General features: G+C 42.0%; 1 protein-coding gene across 3 annotated transcripts; it reads right to left on the bottom strand.

The window, feature by feature from the left end:
- LOC308139332 (SCAN domain-containing protein 3) lies at positions 1–23,217 on the bottom strand. Of its 3 annotated transcripts, XM_080508737.1 has the most exons (12): positions 23,091–23,141; positions 22,128–22,201; positions 18,866–19,017; positions 18,384–18,514; positions 17,431–17,528; positions 17,144–17,351; positions 15,305–15,337; positions 12,807–12,922; positions 9,008–9,119; positions 8,023–8,224; positions 4,513–4,839; positions 1–754 (listed from the first exon to the last, which is right to left on the bottom strand). In XM_080508737.1, exons 3-12 carry the CDS (start codon positions 18,982–18,984, stop codon positions 604–606), a joined length of 1,497 nt encoding a protein of 498 aa, XP_080364863.1. In that variant the 5' UTR covers positions 18,985–19,017; positions 22,128–22,201; positions 23,091–23,141; the 3' UTR covers positions 1–603. The 3 variants fall into 3 exon arrangements, with proteins under 3 accessions (XP_080364863.1, XP_080364862.1, XP_080364864.1); XM_080508736.1 differs by lacking the exon at positions 22,128–22,201 and having other exon boundaries at positions 23,091–23,217; XM_080508738.1 differs by lacking the exons at positions 1–754; positions 4,513–4,839; positions 8,023–8,224; positions 9,008–9,119; positions 22,128–22,201 and adding an exon at positions 10,484–11,509 and having other exon boundaries at positions 23,091–23,217.
- Positions 23,218–23,794: the final 577 nt, after the last annotated feature.

Here is a 23,794-nt window from a genome sequence, read left to right as displayed (position 1 = left end):
ATCAGATTTATTTGCGAATAATCACAATCATAAAACACAAGAATCTCTGGAGCTGAAAAAGTACAGAAGATTGTGAATAAAGTTTTCTTTTTCGCTTTAAAAAAAAAAAAAACATTGTGCATACAGTTATTAATTAAGGGTGTAAATATGTCCATGACCTCCTATAATCCCAACGACACAAGCTCAGTCAATGATAATCTCTGTATTTATTTAAAAAAAATAAAACAATGTACAAAGCAGAAAAGAACTGTCACTTGTGAAAAGTACCGCATTAAATGTAATCTCAGACACATACACAGATATTCTATAACACAAAATCTCTCCAATAAACTCCTCATTAATTAATTAATTAATTCATTCATTCGCTATTTTCTTCCTGAGAAATAGAAACCCGTCAGCAGAGTTTGATCTACTTTAGAGAAACAGTGTGGCGTTGCTGTTAAACCTCATCTGCAGAAAGAGGAAGACAAAACACCAATTACAAACTTCTTCATCATCATCATCATCATCATGCTATGGAAGAAAGTGTTAAAGAAACAAGAGAATAAGAACTGTAAGCCGGAGAAATAGCAACACACACACACACACACACACACACACAGTTTACAGCCTATAGGTGTGTGTGTCGTCCTCCGGTAGCAGCTGGCTCTCTCGGAGTGCAGTATTGACAGCCGGCACCAGGGCGGCGCTGTAGGTCAGCAGTCTGCCGTCATAAACCAGCTGTTCAGGCGTCAGCTTGGGTTGTTTTGGATCCCTGCAACGTGACAGTTACAGTTAGAGTTCAGCCTCCTTGAATTATGTGACGCATGCAGGAGTATTTGCTCCAGTCTTCCAGTCCGGAGGTGATCAGCTGAGAGTTCTGCACCTCTCTTCACCCGGGTGTCCAGAACATTCCGTGTCAGGTGAAACACAATGACAATAAAGTTGGTCATCGAAATGAGACCCAATGAGCTTTGGTACCAAGTACACTTCTGAGCATCCTTGTGTTCAAACACAGTGTTTGGTATAGACCAGGGGTCGGCAACCTTTAATGCTCAAAGAGCCATTTGTTCCCGTTTCCCACTGAACACAACACCCAGAGAGCCGCACACATTTTATTTTGACAGTCCCCCAGACAGACCATACCAGGAGGACACGACACACTAAACCTTCTTCACTGCTGGTTGACAACTTACAACTAATAAACTAAACTACATGAACTAAGCAACAAAAACACAACACAACACTACAAACCTAACACAACCCCCAATAATCACATTTAAAACACGATAAACAGAAACTCCCACAATGCATTGCAGCTCTCAGCTCCTTTATTGCTACACATGATTAAAATGGAAGATAAATGTGGGAGATCTGGGATTGTTAGAACCATGAGTGTGATGGTGTGTCTTTAATGTCCTGTAGTTGTTGTGTAATTCACTAGAATGTTCCGTCAGTCTCAACAAGTCTGCAATGAACCTCCTGGAACTGTCGGCGCTCCACGCACAGCGGTTTTACTGTGAAAGGTACAGGAAGGTACAGGAAGCTCCCAGCTTCAGACACCAGTTGAGCCGCAATTCTACGTTCTTCATGCCATTATTGTTGCATAATGACGTCACATCACTGCGTGGTTCACGACCCTACATTTTACTCCACTCTTTGTAGCGGGACTGCGCTCTGGGTGGCTTTGCCTCCTTACGTCCCTCCGGGATGAACTGCAGTGAGACCGAGGCTCCAGGAGCCGCAGTGGAGGGACCGAAGAGCCGCGGGTTGCTGACCCCTGGTATAGACAATCCATGATGAACACAGAAGTCAGAGGCCTTTCACATTCTGATAGTCCAGGACTCGGTTCACTTGGGAGAATTTTCTTGGTTCCTTTGGTTCTGTTTGCATTCAAGCAACACTTCTGGAGCCAGATCAAACCGCCAGCAAAATGTGATGGAATTACAACTGCTCATTTGGAGGTGCTGTTGAGGTTCATTCAATTGTCCAGATTGAAAGTTGAAGTCCAAGCTGCTTTATCCTGTGGTGGCTAGGCCAGTTAGCTCATGGCTAATGGGTAGCCACAAACAACTGCGATATAGTTGTTAGACCAGATACCAATGAGCGACTTCCTCTCTACTTCTTCCACACTATTTCTTCCTTGATACTTCTTTCACACTATCTCTTCCTCTCTACCTCTTCCTCACCTAGGGTTGCCAACACCCTGAAAAAAACCAAACAAGGGACACCTCACTGACAGGCCGGCTGACCGAATTGTGTTCACCGTTCCTTGCATGGTGAATTTTCTTTTATCTCTTTTTTTCTGTGTGAAACAATATTTTTACTATCCGACTTGAACCTGAATTTTAGTAGATGCATATTATTTATGATATGAACACATTGAAAACAGATTATTTAGCAATTTAACCTAAACCCTAAAACATTCACAAACCAATTACAAAATACCACAATTAACAGAGTAAAATCTGCATTTTTCTGAAATAGAAACCTGCCTTGCTTCATAGGATAAAAATACATATTTCTTTAACAGAACTCTGTCTGGCTTAAATTAGAACAAATAAACAAAAATGTACTTAAAATTGTATAAATTAATAGAAAATATAAAGTAGAACATTCCTGTAATAATGCACATTTAATGCAATAAGGAAAGTGCAAACAGAAAGCCTGTGGAAAAGTTCTAAACATCAAACATGTGTTCCTCCAAGTGAATGACAGTAGGCTACAGTTGAAGTAAAAAAAATTGAACTCATGAACTCAAAAGGTCAATGCTACATCATGTAAAGAGTCTATTTTCATTTGTATTTCTGTTGGGCTCTTGTTGCAGTGACGAGTTGTTGGTCTTTCAGTGTTCCAGAGTAAAACTCTGAGCAAGACATTTCATCATTTAGACTGACAATGAGCTCACTTCTAATTAATTCAGCAGAACATTTGTTCTGCACATCAGTCCACTTATTCTTCATGTAAGAATAAATCCTCTCCACAAACAGAGCATCAGCTGAGGGCAGAGGAGACAACAGCCTGGATGTTGGAGGAACTGGAACCTCTTGGCTGTTCTCTTGGACTGTTTCCTACTCCTGAGGTTCTGTAGTGAGGTTCTGTAGATAATGTAGTGGGGTCCTGTAGTGAGGTTCTGTAGATAATATAGTGAGGTTCTGTAGTGAGTTTCTGCAGTGAGCTTCTGTAGAAGGGTCCTGTAGTGAGGTTCTACAAAAGGCTTCTTGTTCTTATGGAGTAGGATACGGTCTTTACCCTCTTGTTTCTCACGCTTTTTTCTTCTCTACTTTGTCCTCACTACTCCCTCCTCACCACTTCTTCTTCTCTATTTCCTCCTCACTACTCCATGTGTGCCCACACGATATATTCAAACTTCTTTCTGCTTCTGCTTCTTCTGATTTGTGTGGGTTGCTCGGTTTGCTTCGCTCTATGTCATGTCCTCTCACCCCGTCCTTTCACCCTGCCTGCTAGAAAGACCATTTGGAAGTGAAGCCACGTTTTCAAGAGGACCAGAGGTTGCTTGGTAGATTTGGTTCTGTGTTCCGGGAGCGTTCCAAATCACTCAAACAAAACTGTGTTTCCCTGAAACTCTCTGGTCTGGATATGACAGAGAAATGTGAATGTGCCCTCAGACCCTAATTCAGGTTAATTTGGCCAGACTGTTCCTCCCGATCACCACCTTCCAGGTTACCCAGTCATTGTCAACATGAATGTTGAAGCGTCCCTGTAATTCTATGAAGTTTGTTGGGGGGTGCCCTTTCGAAAACCTCTCCCACTCGTGCCAAGAAGGTGGTACACTCTGAGCTACTGTTTGGTGCGTAAGCCACAGAGAGGTGACCCTCGTCTACAGGGACAAACTCCAACTGTGTGGCCGTCAGCCAGGAGCTCGTGAGCATCCCTACCCCTGCAGGACATCTCCCTCCAACACCCAAATAGGAAAGAGACCATCCCCAATGCTGAGCGTGGAGCTGAGCCCAACTATATCTAATCGGTATCTCTCAACTTCCCGCTCTACCTCTCTTCAACTGATGCAATGTTTAATGTCCCAAGAGGCAGTTTCTGCTGCAGCGACCAACAACACCACATGCCTCAGACCGTACGGAATGTACCGCTCCCTTGTTTTGGAATTTGCAGGTAGTGGACACACATGGCTGGTCAGCAAGCGATCACAGGCGAAACCCAACCAGAGGTGGGTCAAGGTGATCCTCGTCTGTGCAGGATACATGCTGGCTTGTGTTTCCTTGCCATGGGTGAGTTTTGGATGCGTTTGCATTTGCCACCACTTCAGACCGGTCCACCTTGCATAGCTCTGAGGATCACGAGACCCCACAAGCCCTTCCACCACCACAAGGCCTCAGTCCAGCAAACAACAGTTGATCCGTTTTTTTTTGGCCAGCACAAAACGGCAAAGGGCCATTTGCAAATGATTCAAGAAGACTGATTCATGGAAGGAGATAAGATTGTCATTAAATATCGAGCAGAAAAAGCATCTCAAAGAAAAAGAGAAGAAAATTGGGTGGATGCCAGCGGCCCTACCTGGTGTGGTACATGCGAGCTATATTCCTGTCAATCCAGGCGCAGCTTTGCTGAGGCGACAGCACGCCGTGGACGGTCGGCGAGAAGATGGCGCGGGGGTTGACGATGATCTTGAAGTTGGAGAAAAGAGTTTTTTGGATGATTGGCTCTTGGTAGAGGTGATCCAGGATGTTTACTCCAGACACCTTCCCCCACACACCACCCGGGGGCGCAGTCACGGGAGAAGGAGGTGGCAGGGTGGCAGTGATGGGAAAGACATTGTTCTCGAACATGTAACACTTGACAGCGCTGTATTTCTTCTCCAGCAGGGGGAGCAGTGCCGACCAGCTGCCAACACATAAAAGACAGAAACAGAAGAAGAAATGTTTGACTTTCCACTGCAGATCTCGGAGGAGAAAAGAACAATTTGTTGGATTAAGAAAAAAAAAAAAATCACGTAAAGGCATCCCCCCCAAAAATGCTGCTGCACTGGCCCGGCCACTCATGTTTCTAAGTACAGTTTTACACCCCGTGATTGTATTTTTGAATACTTCTGCTTTCATGAGTATTTTTTCAAATCATAAATTTTACTCTTACTCTTAGACTATAAAATACACTTCACCCCATCAAATCAACTTCCCTGTCCTCAAAGACATTCAGTTGCGAGCCCGAATACTCATGTTACTGTGACTAAGCAGTGTTTTTTTTTCCCATGGATATAATTTTACTCATATTCTGGATACAATTCCTACAATATAACCAACTTACCTACTTTAAAAATGATAACTGGTGCCATAACAAACAAGAAGGACGTTGCTGGGCTAATCCCCCGCCGGAGGGCTTTATATTTTCTCACAAAGCCAGCTCTAAGGCAGCACACTTGGTACACTAGAGGGTGTTCCATGGGTCCTAGTAGATAATTATGTAGAATCTGAAAGGTCTTCTTCATAAGCTATGTCAAAATACGTCTCCAGAGCCCAAAAGGTGTTTTTATGCACTTAGTGACCCTGTGACCTGATATGCAAATGAGGTCATGGTCACCATGGTGCCCCTTCTCCCCAGGTGGAGTGTCCATGTGTGAAGTTTGGTGACTGTGGGACAGGAACTGCTGAGAAATGAGGAGAAATGTTTATATGAAAATACATGTATTGTGCAACCATGACGAGCAAACTTCAGACCCTACCAATCTTCAAGGTCAAGGTCAGGTCACTTGGTGTACTGGAGGTTATCCCTGGAGTGTGTATCATGTGTGTATAAAATTTCAGAGCCCTAGCTCAAAAACCTAGGCCTCCAGAGCCCAAAATGTGTTTTTAAGCACTTCGTGACCCTGTGACCTACTTAATATGCAAATTAGGTCAAGGTCACCATAGTATCCCTTCCCCCTCTGAGATGTATCCACATGTGAAGTTTGGTCACTGTGGGCCCAGGGGTTGCCGAGATATAGGTAGAAACGTTCGAACGGACGGACGTACGGAGACTGTTTCAAGATCCCCCTTCGGGGCCTATCAGCCACGGCGGGGGATAATTACTAATACTGCCAATACAGCAATCATAAGTAGTATTTTGAGGCAAGTATTTTTTTTCAAGTTATACTGTAGTCTGCCCTTGCAAAAAATAACCACAGGAAAAAAGCAGACTCTCGCCCAACTCTTTCTCCACAAGCTACAATCTACACACAAATACAGACACACCACCAGTTAGCTGGTTTAGATATAATTCATAGTGTCAATCACCTGTTACAATCGCTAACCCTAACCCTAACCCTCACAAATAAAATCACAAAGTGCTGTACAACAAGGTGAAACTAAAACAGCAACATCACACAATGGACAATAAAACATATGTGACTTAAAAACACCAGGAGCCACATAATAAAAGATAATAAAAGCAATTTGACTAAAAGCTTTTCTGAAAAGCCCCGCCTTCAGATGCTTTTTTTTTTTTAAAGAGTCCACACAGTCAAGCTCATGAAGGGACTGGTGCAGGTTATTCCAGAGTCTGGGGGCGACTGCCTGGAACGCCAGGTCACCCTGGGTTTTAAAATGCAAAATGCGACCATGCAACGCACGGAAAGTCAGGACTAAAATGTTTAACTCAATACGAGAATTGACTGGAAGCCAGTGAAGACAAAGAATGGAGGGGACGTAGGCTGTCCTAGGTGCACCTGTCAAAAGTCTGGCAGCAGCATTCTGAACCATCGGAACTTTCTTTACAGTTCACTTGTTGAAACAGGCGAAAACAAAGTTACAATAGTCAATACCTGAAGAGATGAATGCATGGATGATCATCTCAAGATCTGATTTTGTACTTTACAGATATTTGTCAGATGATTAAAAACCCTCTAAAGACTTTGACTGATCAAGGTTTCTGAGGCTGGTTTTAACAGAAGCACCCAAAGCACCGAGGGAGTTTTTAATCAGAAGGATCTTTTTATCAGGAACAATGATCAGAGTTTCCGTTCTGTCAGTGTTTATCTGCAGGTAGTTTGACGTCAACCAGTTTTTGATAACAGAAACGCATTCTACAAATTCGGATAAGCAGTGAAACTCTGAATCATTGAAGAAGCAATACAACTGAATATCATTTGCATGGAAATGATACGACACATTTTTAAAACAACTGATCAGCCGACCAAGAGGCATCAGGTACAATAAAAACAAAACAGGCCCCAGAACAGAGCCCTGGGCTCCTCCACAAGACAGGTCGGACACATTCGACATTACATTATTAAAAGCAACATTAAAAGTTCTTCCATTTATATAAGAAGTAAACCACTGGAGAGCAGCAACAGAAAACCCCATCTCAGATTGAAGTCGATCAACTAATATATTGCGATCTACAGTATGAAAGGTCAAGTTAAACGAAAACTGAGTATCAGCCAGAGTCAGCGGCCATCATCACATCACGAGGAACTGTCACAAGAGCATTTTCAGTGGAGTGGATTGACCTCAAACCAGATTGAGGGCATGTGCATAGCAACGAGTTACCATGGGTGTCGTGCACATGTGCAGCAGCATATGCAGAAGAAGAGTGACGGGCTTCGAATTCATTTTGATTTGATTTAATAAAAGAACGGTGCTTTGCGAATCCCCCTCCGTGCCTCTGTGGCCGAATACAACAGCGTTTTTGAAAAGTTCTCAAAAAGTTGTGTTTTCAGTGGCTCTGAGCTTTGTTGTAGTTGTAAACGTAACCCCCAAAGCGTTATGCAAGTTTGCCGTTTTCACTTGAAAACATTGTGGAAACAGGCCCTAATGCAATTTCCTTCATAACTGACGCACAACTTCCACAACCATGTCGTCTACACCAGTTACTCTTACAATCTTAAAGAAAGGAAGTAACAAATACAAGTTACTCTCAGTAGTTTTTGAATCCTTGTACTTTGAGAGCTTTTTGAACAGTGCTTAAATACAATTAACACCATGTCATCCATTCAGCTCCACCTGAATCGAAGGAGAGTAAGTAACAAGTGATAGATATACTCACGTCACTGGTTTTAAGTGTTATTTCAGGGTACTTTGTAAAGACTCTGACCTTCTGACTTCCTGGGGCAGAATGAGCTCGTCCATGTCCTGCAGAGCCAGGTATTTGGTCTGGTACATGTATCTGTAGAGGCAGTCATTGAGAGCAGGAATCTGGCCCATGTAGTGGAGGTCACCTGCACCGTGCAATGGCAGCCAGCCCCGGGACACATTCACGTATCTGGACAGAGGCCAGGAAATGACCTCCAGGAAGCCTGAGCAGCACAGAGTGGAAGACCATGAACGCATGTCAGTGCCACGGAACAACATCACTGAAGCATTCTCATCAGTGATCACTTGTTGTTCTTTTACTGCCATGACGAATGCAATGCTTGTTTACATGGAAACAGCAGAAACGCTGTGAAAGACACACACATGCAACAGAGAACAATACACTATAAACAACAACAATGGGAGTACAGGGACATTCGTATGGACAGACGGCCAAGTTAGATAGTTACTTTCTAAAAGTTGCGTTTCCCCCATTTCCATAGGGATGGAGTCAGAGCACTTTAGAAGAGTTGTGTCATGTAAGTGACCGCAAACCGCAAGTTTTGCGTTTTCACTTGAAATCCTTGTCATGTAAACAGGCTCTGAGTCAGTTTCTTTTTCACATCCACTGTTTGTTTTTTTTTTCTATTGAAAAGTACCGACAATTATATTCCAGGAGGAAAACTGAGAGATAGCTTTGGACGTGTTAGTATTTATCATTTATCAATCAATCATTCTGCTGTCTAAGTTCAGTCTGGAAGGTTTTCCCTCACAGCGTTCTTATGTACATATCGGTTCATGAGAAAAACACTTTCCCATTATAAACATCACTGTGCACATTTTTCTGTGTGAAGCAGTTTCTTAGTCACGAGAGGAACCTGAAAGAGGAAGTCAGTGCAGGATGGAAAAGGTGTCTTTTTTCCCCCAGGTCTCTGTTCACGCCGCAACACTGGTCAAATGCTCCCGACACAGCTGCACAAACACATAAAACATGAATGTGGGTGCACCTTGTTGTGTGTAGTGGTCCAGCAGGCGTTGGGTCTCTTGGCTGCAGTTCGTTTTATACACCACAACTCTGTTGACCCCGAGTAACTTCATCATCTCCAAACTCTGAGCAAGCTGCAAGACAACAGACGCTGCGAGTGTCAGCACTGAATTATAATGCAAATGGCGAATGGGTCTCACTCACATATCGCGTTTTCACCACATGAGAGGTCCCTAAAGTGCTTCACAATGTCAATCACGTTTGGGGTTCAGTGTCAGTTCAGTGTTTGGGGTTCATGAAACAGAATTTTGTTTGCGTTTTATTCCTGTGCAGCCCGCAATACAACACACTGTTCCCACTCTGGTGTGCGTGTTTTTTTTGATGTGCAGGAACCAGTTTCTTGTGCCGCCGTGTTTGGCTCCCACGGCCTTTAAGGCAAACTTTGAAGCATAGAGCAGTTTTCTCTTTGTCGTATTAGCAAAGCTGTGCCATCACGACTGACCTGAGACAAAATCATTTTATTTCGGATGATGCCATGACTGTTTGAGAGTTATTGGACAGGAAAGCGTCCTCTGTAAATAATTCGCCTACAATATAATAACGATTAATTGCGCCGATTTACTCTACTGTAAGCTTTTTCTCATCCACGTTCCAGTTTAAAACTTTGCACATCGCTCTCCGTTGCTGAATGCTGACCTTACTGAAGGCTCCCCGACAAAATAAATCTGTCGAAATAGGTCTCACTCCTTCTGCATTGTGGTTTCTACTCCGACTGACAGCTGCCGTCGTAAACGTGAAGTCATAGCAAGAGTAACTGGGGGGGGGGGGGGGGGGCTTAGCCAAAGATCGAAGGTTGCAGGTTCGATTCTATACATAGGAGTGTCATTAAGCAAGAAACTGAACCAAAATTGCTCTTTATGTATGGACTGAGCACCTCATATGGCAGCTGCCTCCATTAGCGTGTGAATGTGTGTGTGAACGGATGAATGTGTTAATGCTCAGCAGTTCGTGGGCTGCTCAAATGGTTGAAAAGCGCCATACAAGTAAAATCTTTGCATCAGTATATACTTCAAACTGGCATATTGCTCGTTTCCACCATGAAGACAGGGGTGTCCAAAAGAAGAGTCGTGTCATAACCCTAATTTTTACTCTGCTACATTTACTAGATCAGTGTTTTTCAACCTTTTTTGAGCCAAGGCACACTTTTTTCTTTGGAAAAATCTGGAGGCACACCACCACCCGAAAATGTTAAAATGTGAAACTCTGTAGGCTCTATTAACAATATAAAGTCACTCTCATCAAAGTTTTATCAACAGGAATCAAATAAATACAGACAAAACAGTATTTCCCAATTTCTTTTTTTTAATTTTTACACACTCGATGTGAAACCTGGACCTGATGGATGAGCACAGAGCTGAGATCCTGGCAGGAATAGAAGACAGACAAACACGAAGCTCTTCCTCAACAGCTCTCAGTCTCTCTCTGCTTTTAGTTTTTATAGCAGTCAGGCTTGAAAAGCTCACCTCACACAGATATGTCGTGGAAAATGGGAGCAATGTCAAAATTGCTTTGTTTGCTAGAATGGGGTACTCCTTGGCAGTAGCCAACCAAAAACTGTCCAAAGGCAGATCAGCAAATCTTAGCTTTAGACCAGGATTTTGCTTCAGTTCAGTTAGTTCCTCCTGCTCCTGTAAAGTCGTGTCCTTTCCAACTGATGCTGAGCTGAAGGGTCCCTGACCCAGTCAAGGTTCTAGTGGAGGTTGAAGAGAAATCAAATGACATCCTCTCCTCAAGAGTTTTCAAATGTATTACCTATCACCTCACACAATGCAGCAGTGTTCACGTCAGCTTGCACTTGCTTGGTGAGTGGGAACATGTCAAGGTTGCCATTTTCCACATGTTGCCAGAGGTGCACCTTTGAACGGAATCCATTTATTTGATCTGTACCTGTGAGCATGTTTTCATTTCGGCCTTGCATTCGTGTGTTCAGATCATTCAGATGATGAAATATATCTGCCAGGTATGCCAGCTTTGCACACCACTCATCACTTGCAAGCAGCGCTGCGTCATCGGACTTCTCATTTGTCAGAAACGTTTTAAGTTCCTCTCGCAGCTCGTGCACCCGGGCCAGCACTTTGCCACGCCACAACCATCGGACCTCCGTATGGAACAGCAAGGTTTTATGCTCCGCTCCCGTTTCTTCACACAAAGATGCAAATATACGTCCTTTCAGAGGTCGTGACTTAACAAAATCCACCATGCGCACAACATCGTCCAACACAGGAAGTAGGTCTGCTGGTAAAGTCTTCGCTACGAGGGTCTCTCCATGTAAAAAACAATGCAATGTAAGAATCATATTTGGGTTTCTCTCCTTCGCTCTGCTTACAAAGCCCTCGGTGCGCCCAGCCAGAGCAGCTCCATCTGTGCAGACACTCGTGCAGTCTTCCCACTTAAGTCCTCCTTTTTCAAGGTATTCCCATGTGACCCGAAAAATTTCCTCTCCTGTTGTTTTTTCTGGCAATACCTTGCTGAATAGGAAGTTTTATTTGATTGCGTCTCCATCCAGAAAAACGCACATTGGCCAATAGTTGAGCATGCCCACTAATGTCAGTGGATTCATCAAGTTGCAATGCAAATGTATTACTGATACGGATCTTTTCCAAAACCACACTTTCGATGTCTGCAGACATATCATCAATACGTCTGGAAATTGTGTTATCTGACAGAGGAACTTTGGCTATTTGTTTAGCTGCTTCAGGTCCTAGCATCTCATTCACAATGGCTTTGCAGGCAGGTAGTATTAATGTCTCTGCCACAGTGTGGGATCTTTTTGTTTTAGCAACAAGTTCAGCAACATGGTAACTCGCTTTAAGGGCTCTCTCATTTACCTTTGTGGTTGTTTTCATGAAAGTTGCCTGTTTCTCTGTGTGTTCACGCAGGCGAAGAAAATGGTCCACATTCTTGTTTTGAAGCGACAGATGTTTTGTTTGGAGACGGCGTTTAAGTTTGCTTGGGACCAAGCAGCTGTTGGAGAACTTTTCACCACACACCAGGCACAATGGTGACGGTGTCGTTGCATCCCCGGTAAAGTAAATCCAAATGAAAGATAGCTTTCGTCGTATTGCCTCGCGCCAGAGGCTTTGCTCCAGCTCGCCGTCTTTCCTTTTTTTTTTTTTTTTTAACTCCACTCATACTGGGGCCTTCGTCTGGCTCAGTTGAAGGCCCGGGCTCATTTTGTCCAGGGTCCAGTTCGGAGTGACCATTCTTTCTTTTCAAAAACTTCTCCATCACTGCCGCCGATAGGAGATGGGAGCAGCCGCAGGTGGTGGCGATTAACGAGACTGACGTCGGTCAAGTTTTGACTTCACCGGCAAACTTCTTTGCGAAAAGTATTTATACATGATTACTCTGCACAGGCTGCTCTCACAGCCGACAACGGCTGTGAGAGCAGTGTGTTTTTTAGGAAAAAATGTGAAATTGGATAATTTCCCACGGCACACCTGACTATATCTCGCGGCACACAGTGGTTGAAAAACACTGTACTAGAGTAAATGTTTTGGCGCCGACAAATCAAATGAAATCACGCAGCCACATGCCTGCACACAAACTCTCCACAAGAGGTTATAATGGCAACAATCATTGAGCGATTCTTCTCCGGCCACACTAGAATTGACTTTCAGTGTCACCTTCAGTTCATTATTGATTTACAGGGTGAGAAAAGGACACAAGTTTAATCTAAGAATGCTTCTTCAGTATGGATACGGAATTTAACTACACAGCAAACAACATTTCTCTTCATCCAAACAGTGACATGACGTTACCTGCAACACGTTGGTGAAATCAAACATGGTGGAGAGGCAGACGGTGAAATTGTATTTAAAGGAATCTGTCTTGGCCTCCTGATTCTTCACCTCTATGAACCTCTGATCCAGTTTCTCTGGAAAACCACAGAAAGAAGACATTTCCACAAATATCTTTTGACAGTAAAAAAAATAATAATTATGTAGGTTTCCTCTTTGGCTGATTTACAATTAACCATCTGTGCAACACTTTAAGGGGGGTGTGACTGGCTGAGGGAAGATTGATACACACTGGGAGTAAACTGGATAGCTTCATTTAGGCCCCATTTACACCACAACGCTTCAAGTAAAAATGCATCATTGTTCTGTTTTTGTTTCAGAAAAACTTCATGTTTACACAGCGACAAACATTTTGAAAACGATACTTGTTTCCATGGAGATTGTTAGAGTTGTTGCTGTAGGTTGTTTCTGTAATGAAACCACAGACACATGTTTGTAGAGAACAATATGCTACAAACATCAACAATGGCAAGAACACAGACAGTCGTAGGGACAGATGACCAAGTTTGATTTAAAAAAAAAATTTTTTTCACAAAAGATCAACAGAAAAATTTGTTTTTTATATAGCCAGGTTACATGTATGAGTTTAAATGAGTTAAAATGTCAAAGAAGACATTTTCCTGGGAACGTCCTGAGAACAGGGAGTTCCAGAACCTGAACAGTTGCAATACCATACATTTTTATGGTCAGACGGTCCAATCAGATTAGGGGTGCCCGCGCCAGGGCTGTTTTAGTTCTCTCCTTGCTTCAGCGGACCTGAATCTAATGATGATGTCATCACCAAGGTAGTGAAAAAGCCCAATAATGAGCCTTTCATTGTAATCAGCTGTGCTGCAATTGGAAGAGAGCTAAACCCTGCAGGACTCTGGTCCTCCAGGACTCAGTTGGGGCATTCCTGAATCAGATGATGAGTATAGGCTTCACGAGAGAAATAAGCTTCCCTCAATATTTTCTCTCAACTATAAAACTACCAAGTTCGAAGAGAAAATGGACTGGGAGCCATGACACTTTGGAAGCAAACATTGTTCTCGTTGTCCACATACTGAGCATGTGCACAACAACTATTTCCTTCGGCCGTGGTTCGCATGTGCAGCAGCAGTGTGTTTGAAAAGTTGCATTTTGCCCGTTTATACAGAGATGGAGTCAGAGCACTTCCGAAAAGTTGTTTTTCCCTGTTTCCATGGAGACCAAGCATTTTCAAAAAGTTCTACCCTGGGAGCAACTTTCAGTCACTCTGAGCACCATTGTTGTACTAACAGACACCCAAATTACTTTTCCATTTTCACCTGAAAAAGTTGTTATGTACCATATTTTCCGCACTATAAGGCGCACCTACATTGATTGACATAATTTACAACTTTGTTCATATATTAGCGCACCGCATTATAAGACACATGGAATAGACCAGTGGTCAGCAACCTTTATAGCTCAAAGCCATTAGGTTACATTTTCCACTGATTCTAACACCCAGAGAGGTGCACACACTTTATTTTGATAGTCCTACCTGCAGCCTATGCCAGGACGACACTACACACAAAACCTTCTTCACTGCTGGTTGACAACTTACAACTACCGGTAATAAACTAAACTACATGAACTAAGCAACAAAAACACAACACAACACAATTATTACCGACACCACAAACCAAATATAACCCCCAATAATTGCATTTAAAACACCACAAACAGAAACTCCCATAATTCATTGCAGCTATCGGCTGCACTGAGGAGCTCAGGATGCAAGGCATGATGGGAATTCATGTTTTGTGTTGTTGGAGGTTATTGTGGGTTGTTGTTGGGCTTGGTGTTGTGTTGATTGTGTTTATGTGCTTCTGTTCCCCAGTTTAGGGAGTCATTATTTCATCTAGTTTATTTTGGTTTGTTAGAATGTTGGTGTGCAACCATGAGTGATGAAGGTGTTGTGTGGAGTGTCGTCCGCTCTGAAGATCCGGTTGCAAAGTTAGAGTTGTCAAAATAAAAGCTTCTGGTTGTTCAGCTGTCAAATAGCAGTCTCGAGTAGAGCAATTCTTCCATATATAAGGCGCACCGGGTTACAAGGTGCACTGGCAGCTTTTGAGAAAATTTGAGGCATTTAGGTGCCTTATAGGGAGGAAAATACGGTAATAGGGGCCTGAGTGAATTTTTGCTAACAGCAACAAATTGAGTGAAACATGAAGACTGTTGATTATGAATCTATATCATTATGAATATGATAGGATGTATGTACATATCGGGAGAGATCCTGCAGACACATTTGCACAAACTGATGAAAGAGATGTATATCAGTTTTGTAAAAAATTTTTTAGATAAGATTCAGGGTTTTTGTGCTGGACAAGTCTGGCTCAAGTGGAGGAGCTAGTCATCTTCAAATCCCAGGTGGGCTGTTCCAATGCCATGTTCTTGTGTCGAAGCAAACTTTAAGGTTTTCTTTATGATGTCTCTCAAACCGAGAGTCTTACCTCCACACTTTCCATCTGCAGCCTCGGGCATCACTACAATGTAAGATCGACAAAATCAGGGTGAGAGCAGCAGAACAGGTCAGACATGTTATTCCAATGGACGCAGCAAAAACAAGCACCTTTCTCTTAAGGGTAGGGGGATTGGGTTGGGGGGTTAGGAGTCATGGTTTAAGGTTAGGGGGTAAGGGTTAGTGCTTGGGGGGTTAGGGTTAGAGGTCATGGGTGGAGGTTAGGGTTAGTACAAGGGGTTTGGGTTAGAGGGGTTAACTATAGGGCTCGGGGCTTTGTGTGATTAGGGTTAGGGTTAGAGCTTGGGGGTTTGGGTTGGAGGTATTAAGGCTAGGGCTCGGGGGTCAGGGTTTCATGTTAAGGGGTTAGGGTTGGAAGTTGAGGTTAGAGCAGTTATGGTTAGGGCTCGGGATTATGGGGGCAAGGGCAAGAGAGTTAGGTTTGGGGGGTTAGCGGGTTCGGGTTAGAGCGTTCCGGTTAAGCGGTTTGGGTTGTTCAGTGGTTAATCAAACATTTTAATCAACTATCATTGACATGGATTGGATGTTGTGTAGAGTATTATTGGAGTGGATGTCTTCTGTAATCCAAGACTCATGAGACAAGACCTGCTGTCAGATTCTGTCTGATGATTAGACACTTCTGAAGAACAGCAATTTAGACCCAGACACTCTTAACAGTTAGTGACCAGTACCCAACTTACCTTTATTAAGCAAAGTTTTAGAAAAAACGGTTTTAATCCAATTACATGACTTTTTTAAATATAAGTCAATACATAAGTCTCTGTTCATCTTAGGATTGACTTTAAAATTCTTTTATTTGTTTTTAAACGCCTTCATGGCCTGGCCTCACAGTATTTATCTGATCTGCTTCGGCCGTACACTCCCTCAGGTTGGCAGATCAGTCATTGTTGTTTGTCCCTCAGACCCAGAGGAAGCAGAGAGGTGGTTGCACTTTTTCAGTCGTGACCCCAAAATTTTGGAACGACTTGCTTTTACACATCAAGCAGACCGACTCACTTCCTGTTTTTAAAACCTCTCTGAAAACACACTTTTTCTCTTTGGCTTTTAACTCAGTCTGAGAGGTTGACTTTCATTGTTTTTACAGTTTTAGGTATTTTTTTTTTTTATATTGTCTTTATTGTTCTGCATTGTTTTTTTATTCTGTGTTGTTAATTTATTTTATATTTTTATCTGCTCCTGTCTGTGTACAGCACTTTGGCCAAATGTGTTGTTTTGAAGTGCTCTCTACATAAAGTTGAGCTGAATTGAGTTATCAATTCACTGTTAAAGTAATAAGTAAAGTATTACTCATGAATACAATGTATTATTGAGTCAATATTGAAACAGGAGGAAATGTTTGAACAGTTTTTAGTCTGACTTATTCAGCTAACTCAAGTTTGACCCTTCATCAGGAACACCCTGACATGAAAGAGGTCATTTAAGATCTGAAAGATTTAAACCTGAAAGCTTGTTGAAGAAGATTTATACACGTCAAGACTTCAACGTCAGTACCAAGGGTCAATGTTACGTCCAATTATACAATCATACATCGAGAGATGAAAAGTAAAACAGAGCAAACTCACAGTTTCTTGTTGAATTCTTTCTTGTTTAATTCTCTACAGAACATGTAAATAAATCCCAATGAAAGACTTGAACTGGACCCAAAGTGTTTAAATAAAACCAGGCTCCTTAAATGAAACCTGACTGCTTCAAACTGGGTCATGATGCGTGTATGTGTGTGTGTGTGTGTGTGTGTGTGTGTGTGTGTGTGTGTGTGTGTGTGTGTGTGTGTGTGTGTGTGTGTGTGTGTGTGTGTGTGTGTGTCCAGTACCTTCCATTGCAGACATCACAGTGATGTGGGAGGGTGATTGACAGGCGGAGGGGACGGGACACATGATGTCAGCCGTCCCGTAGGGGAAGTCGAAGTGGTCTGAGTGGACGCTGCTGAGGCCTTCAGAGACGTGCCGCTCCGCCCGGCAGCAGAAGAGGCAGCGGTAGGCTACCGTCTCACTCCTCAGGACCACCGCGATAAGACGGACCTGCGGATGGAAAGACATGTAGTGGGAGGTCCTGTTGGACCCCCTGAGCCCCCATACCCCCACCCAGCACCTTCCCCACCTTTTTAATCTCGAAGCGGTGGTCCAGGTAGGCTGATATCAACCAAGTCTTGGTTCCACTCACTGGTAAGATGGACAACTCCCTCTCCGGAGTGACTTCTGGGGAAATCAGAAGTAACCTACATTCAGACTGAAACCAACACACATTGAAAAGGGTTTTGTGGGTTTATTTTCTTTTTCAAACTGTGACATTTTGACCTGAACATGCTTGTGGTAAATGCGATTCAACCCTGACTTCCTATTTCCTGTAACCTCTTCCTTTACAATTATTGTTACCAATATTTTGTCTCAAAGCAGTTTTAAGAGGAAGCATAAACACACAGCGTCACAGCAGAACCATGAGCGACGCCAAATCTTTGCTCAAATGGACTCAAGTACATCCATACAGGTGCACGGACACGCAAACGCACGCACACACTCTCACACACTTAACTAACTTTGTGACTAATAGACAAGGAAAGAACGGCCACTTGGCAGAGCGCAGACCTTCACCAACGCCACATTTGTTTACGGAACCGAGTTAGCATCGCTAGAATGCTAGCTGGTTGCTCATTTGCTAACTCGCCTGTCAGATAGCAACATCACTCTGTGAAACTCTGAGCTACCCAAGTTACTCACACCAGTGTTTCTGGTCACTTGTCAAACCGAGATATGAGGTGCGAGCGCCAGAGCATCTCTATGTCGACAGACGCTGATCTCTTTTGATCACCTACATGTGGTGCTTCTCCCATCTGCTCTGTATATGACATTGTTTTGCAGTTCCTATGGGATTTAGTCACAAATGGTTTGCTGTTAAGGTCCCAAAATCTCATTGTTTGGTCCTTGGATGATGACTGGCCATCCCCGAAGATTTCAAGAAATTCGGGTTGATAGGTTTCACAAAAAGTTGGTAAAATACATGCATATAAACCAATAGATAGATACACCCGTTGGCGAAGGCAAAAAGAATCCGACCGAGAAGGGAGCGATTTTTTCCACAGCTGGACTCTTGGCAGCCAGGTCCAGCCGTCAGCTCAGGGTTGGTCCATGAGGTATGAGAAACTTTCTGGTAAAACGACAGCCAGGACTGGACGTTCCGATCAGATCTGCAGAGGAACGACAAGATTCAGTAGAGAACACCTGTTATCAAACTTATTCAGCACTTCATACAAATGAGGAGGTTTTATTGAATCAACACAGACTCAGAACAGATTTGCTTTTGGACAGTCAGCGGGAAAAAGTCACATGCGTTCAGATATTGGCCTCATTCATAAGTGGAAATAAATCAGATATGTATCGGATATGTGTGAACGTGACCGCCGTGTAACCAGGCTGATGAAATCTTGTAATCATCATATTTCTAATGCAGTAAAATTTGATACCATCTAGCTTATGTAGTCACATTAATAGCAAATAAGTAAAAAACTAACAAAAACCATATTTCTCGCTAGACTCACCTGAAGGTCCACATCAGCACAGTGACAGACAGGATGGTGATGAGAGGACTAATGTACATAAGCTTCTTCAAGTGTTTCCGGACTGGTCTGACTGCTCTCTGCAGTCCAATGTGAGCCATCGCACTGCAGGCTTCACCTCACAAGCCACAAACCTGGAAAAAACACAATAATACTTCAGATTTCTTAACCCTCCAAGGAAGACAGCTCATCCTTCAAAAAAAAAAAAAAAAAAAACTCAGGTCATAGTGGAGGAAATAGAAATGCATGATTTTGTATGTGACGAAAGGACATTAGTAGTCCGGCCTGGGTGACACATTAAAGCGCCATAATTACATAATTAATTTACGATGATGCAGAGGAACAGTGCATGCGGGCTCAGACTGCAACAGCCATGTAAAATGCATATTTTAAGCTTCATACCAGTCAAAATCATGTTGACATGTGATGTAAAACCAACTTTATGATGGATAATAAACAACGTTTTGGGCCACGCTTGATGAGCGGTTGGAGCCGTTAATAACCTTTTTTTGTTTCAATTAATTTCTGCAGTTCTATATCTATGTACGGCGTTCTATGCCGTAGTTCTCCGTATTAGATATGCCTTCGTTCACCTTTTATTTCATTTTTGGGGCCGTCTATATAAAAAAATCTATCCTTTACTTGCTCGCACTTTGTACCATTTTTGCAATTTTAGTTCTAGTATGTTCATCCAGTCTGTCAAAATGTATAAATAATTGTAGAATCACATAGGTGAGATTGTGCTGACAAAAATGATAGCAAACATTACATTTTTAGCAGCTTTAAATAGTGAAATATGAAGGCAAAATAAATAGTCAAAACTGTGACTATACAATTGCATATAAATTGTATTTATGTATACATTGCTTTATGAACTTGTGCATTGGTTTATGGAATCAACTAACGGAATATGTTTTCCAAGTTGCGTAACTAAGAAAAGAAATGTATAGAAAGGCATTTGAAAGGTCCATGTACTAGTAAGCTCTTTGTCCTCACTATAGGCCATAAGATGAAAGCCGTATAGTTTCATCCTATTCCAGAATCGGGGCACTACAATCTCTTTACATTGTTACAAAGATATATTAGTCCTGAGCTTAATGTCAAAAGTATGTAGCCCTGGAGTGACCATAGAGGGGAAAAAAAAGATTGCGTGGGCAAGAGCGAATAAGCTGTTCCCTCAAAATAATGTGAGGGAACGTGATAATTTAATCTGTGGCTACGAGGTAATAACTCGTGGCGGTAATGAATTGTTGTACTGCAGTTCACCTGCACATCCTCACAGACGGTTTCTGTTCTCGTTTTTCTCACACTTTTCATCGTAGCATCATTGTAACTAACTTCACTTCCAGGTCTTGTACCGCGTTATGACATTTTCTAACCCACAGAACTTCCTCATAATGAAGCCAGGCTTTAGCTTCATCAGCAACTAAAAAACAAACTACATACTACTGTAAATGAAAGCTGGATTTTTTTAACCATAAAATGAGCCTTTTGATGGCTTCATGTGAGAGAGAACTTTAATCACCGTGTGTTTACGTAGGTTTCCATCCTAAACGGCTGTAGAGGTGCGTTCTATCATTCTACACCTCCGTTCCTCCTGATGCTGAAGCATTTGATTCAGACACGTCCAGAAATAAAGCGAAAGGAGCAGAAATTCACTATGTAATGCCCAAATGTTGAAAAATAAGCCCCAAGCTCATTCATTTATGTCAAGGGTGTCAAACTCATTTCAGACAGTATAAATGTAACTAAATGTAAACAAATATAGTGTAAAATAAATGCAACTTCTCAATTTCAAATAACTGACTTCATTACTTATTCATATTACAAATATCAGATATGCATTTGCATAGATCTAAAAAAAAATATATTTGCTAGTTGCTCTGTTAAGTCTAACTTTGTCATACTTCGCTCTGCTTGGTGTCAAAAAGTGGATTTATATTGTTCTCTTTGACAACCGACACACCTCAGAACACAAAAGACAAAGTTTTTTTCTCCTTGAAGCACAAACTGTACTCTCCTTCCCATCGTTAATGAAATAACCTTTCATCTGCATCCATTTTTCTCTTCCTGGACATTTTTGGATCTTTTGTATTTCTCAATTCTACTTAGGAAAATGGCATTGATGTTTAAACACTGCAGTCTTCACGGGTAATATATTTATTCATTCATTAATTTGATCGGGACGACACACGTTAATGAACAATCATATACAAATTGTACACAAACTGTAAATGTGATGAAATGTAGCAAAACTGAAAATTTCACTCTTTAAGTATTATAAAAATAATACAATCGGCATGCATTGTGGGAAATGTAGTTTATGGTCAATGCAGTTTTACAAACACGTGGCAAGCTCGAAGAAACAAACCTCTACTTGACAAAATGATATTTTAGTTTGACACGTGATTTTTGATAAAGACGGGACACATGAATCGGAGCTGCATAGAATTATATCTTTTTTTGGGCCAAGATGAGCTTTACATGTCTGTACTTCACATGGTTTAGTTAGAAAACACCAATATCCAATGTGGTCCACATCATTTGATCTCCATAACAACAAGTGTCCATAACAACAAATATGGCCGGGGTGGAGGCGACATTGGTGAAAAAATATAATACGAGGGAACGAGATACGTCGTCAATAACTTGAGGCCACCAGTGATTAAATTATCTTGTTCCCTCACATCATCGGTTTGAGAGAACAGTTTATTATCTCATTCCCAGGCGTCATTTTTTCTCTCTAAAGCCACTCTGGGGTTCCATACAAATGTTCTCAATTTGTAATCTCGCAGTTAAAAAAAACAAAAAAATCTGTGTTTAAAGTTGGTGCTATCTACACACACACACTTGTAAGATATGTGCATGCACTATATGGGTGTGGTGTTCTGGCTGAGGGAGTTATTAAGGAGGGCTGACCGTGCCTGTAACGAACAGGAAGCTCGTTCCTCTATTTTGATGCACTCACAGCACTTTATCAGCACTTTAAAAGGTTTATCAGCACTTTAAGAAGCACACAGCAGTTTAAGATCAAGATATTTGCACATATATAAATGAATTTGCACACAATTGTCGTTTTAACTTATTTATTGAATTGTCTGTTGTCTATAGGTCCGGCCACCTGTGGAGAAACACAACAATGAATGGAGCAATGTGCAATATGTGTATTTAAGAATATCTTATTCTTTTAGTTGTTGTGTGTGCTGTGAATGTTTGAAGATGTGGGTGAGGAGTTTCCACTTACCTTCTCTTGTGTTCAGGCTGGTGTCCCAGTAAAAGATTCCCCCTGGGACGGACACCGTTAAAGAAGGTTCCGGGCTGAACCAAGACGAGGAGCAAGTGGGGGTGTTGCACATAGTTTTAGTAGGGTTTAGAATTTTATTTACTATTTAGGTGTTTGGTTTTAGATGTATGTGTTAATATGAGTGTTCTTTCATTAAGTTATAGTTACGGTTTTGGTTTGGAGGATTTTAACTTGGTTTTTAGACACTAATGTTAACTTTTTGTACCTATGGAGTTTTTAATGGTTTCACCCAGTTGAGGGAAGTGGATTTAAGGCGCCTTTTAACGTCATTCACTGTTCTGCTGCTGGAGAAGCCACACTCCTCAATCCTCCCATGCACTTTTAGCACTTTGTATGTTTTTTAGTTGTGCACTTGTAAGAATAAAAAAAGGAAAGGTGTGGACCACCCACAAAGATGACTCCCTCGCTTATTTTGCTCATGGCTCAAACCGCTCTTAGCCATTCTGGGGCCATGTCGAAGATCCGAGGCCTAACAGTGCCAAAATGAAATAATTAATTTAATGTGTCATTAATGAATTAAAACTGGGATTAAATGTGTGTCATGAATTAATTAAAATATGAAATAATTGCTTGTTATGGCAAAAACTAATTTTAACAAACCAGGTCATTGACGGTGGTGCTAGAAGCACTATTGCAGGGATAGGTTAAAATTTGTTTTTGCCATAACAAGCACTGCGCAGATTAGAGTATTCAATGGACGTTTAAAAAAAAAAATCGAGCATGAGACAATTGAACTATTTTCTGCATGCAAAACATTGCTTACAGTAAATGTAATTTCTTTGAAAACATTTTCACACGTCATTAAAAGTTCGCCACATACGTTGTTTCATAACTTCTGGTGATTTGCAATGTGTGGGGTAATGTCTCATGCAGAATTTACAGACATAAATGGCAAATACTCACCGAAGCGCCGTCACTACCGCTGGCCACCATGGCTGATTGAAAACCCGTGGCGCGCTCTGGCCCAGCGTTGCACATGTCACGTGACCAACAAAGCTTCCTTTGATTGGATGTTGGGTGAATGAGACAGGTATCGATTGCATCGTCCTGATGGCACAGATATTCTGGCTGTTTTGCAGCTGAATTTTTTTTGCAGCTGAATTTTGGAGAAGATGTGTATGGAGGAGTGGCCAGAATCCCTGCTGCAGTGCAAACCTGGTGAAGAACTACAGAAAACGTCTGAGCTCTGTAATTGCAAACAAAGGTTTCTGTACCAAATATTGAGTTCTGTTTGTCTGATGTATCAAATACTTATGTCATGCAATACAATGGAAATTAATTATCTAAAAATCATCCACTGTGATTTTCTGCATTTTTGTTTTAGATTCTGTCCCTCACAGTTGAAGAGTACCTTTGATACAAATTACAGCTTTGTAAGTGGCAAAACTTCAAAAATCAGCAGTGTATCAAATACTTGTTCTCCCCACTCTATGGCACTTTACATGTGTACAACCGCATACTTCACAAACATTCATATGGTCAGGAAATGCGGCCGACCAAGGCGGCAGCCGTATTTCCTGCTCTGCGGCAGCCTCAGCGGGTCTTCTCTCTATAAAGTGTATGGTGGAAACAAGACGAGTCTGGAGTTTACCAGTGAGTCAGGAGCA

This window comes from Blennius ocellaris (assembly GCF_963422515.1).
Source record: "Blennius ocellaris genome assembly, chromosome: 2".
NCBI lineage: Eukaryota > Metazoa > Chordata > Actinopteri > Blenniiformes > Blenniidae > Blennius > Blennius ocellaris.
This window is presented reverse-complemented; position numbering and strand designations above follow the sequence as displayed.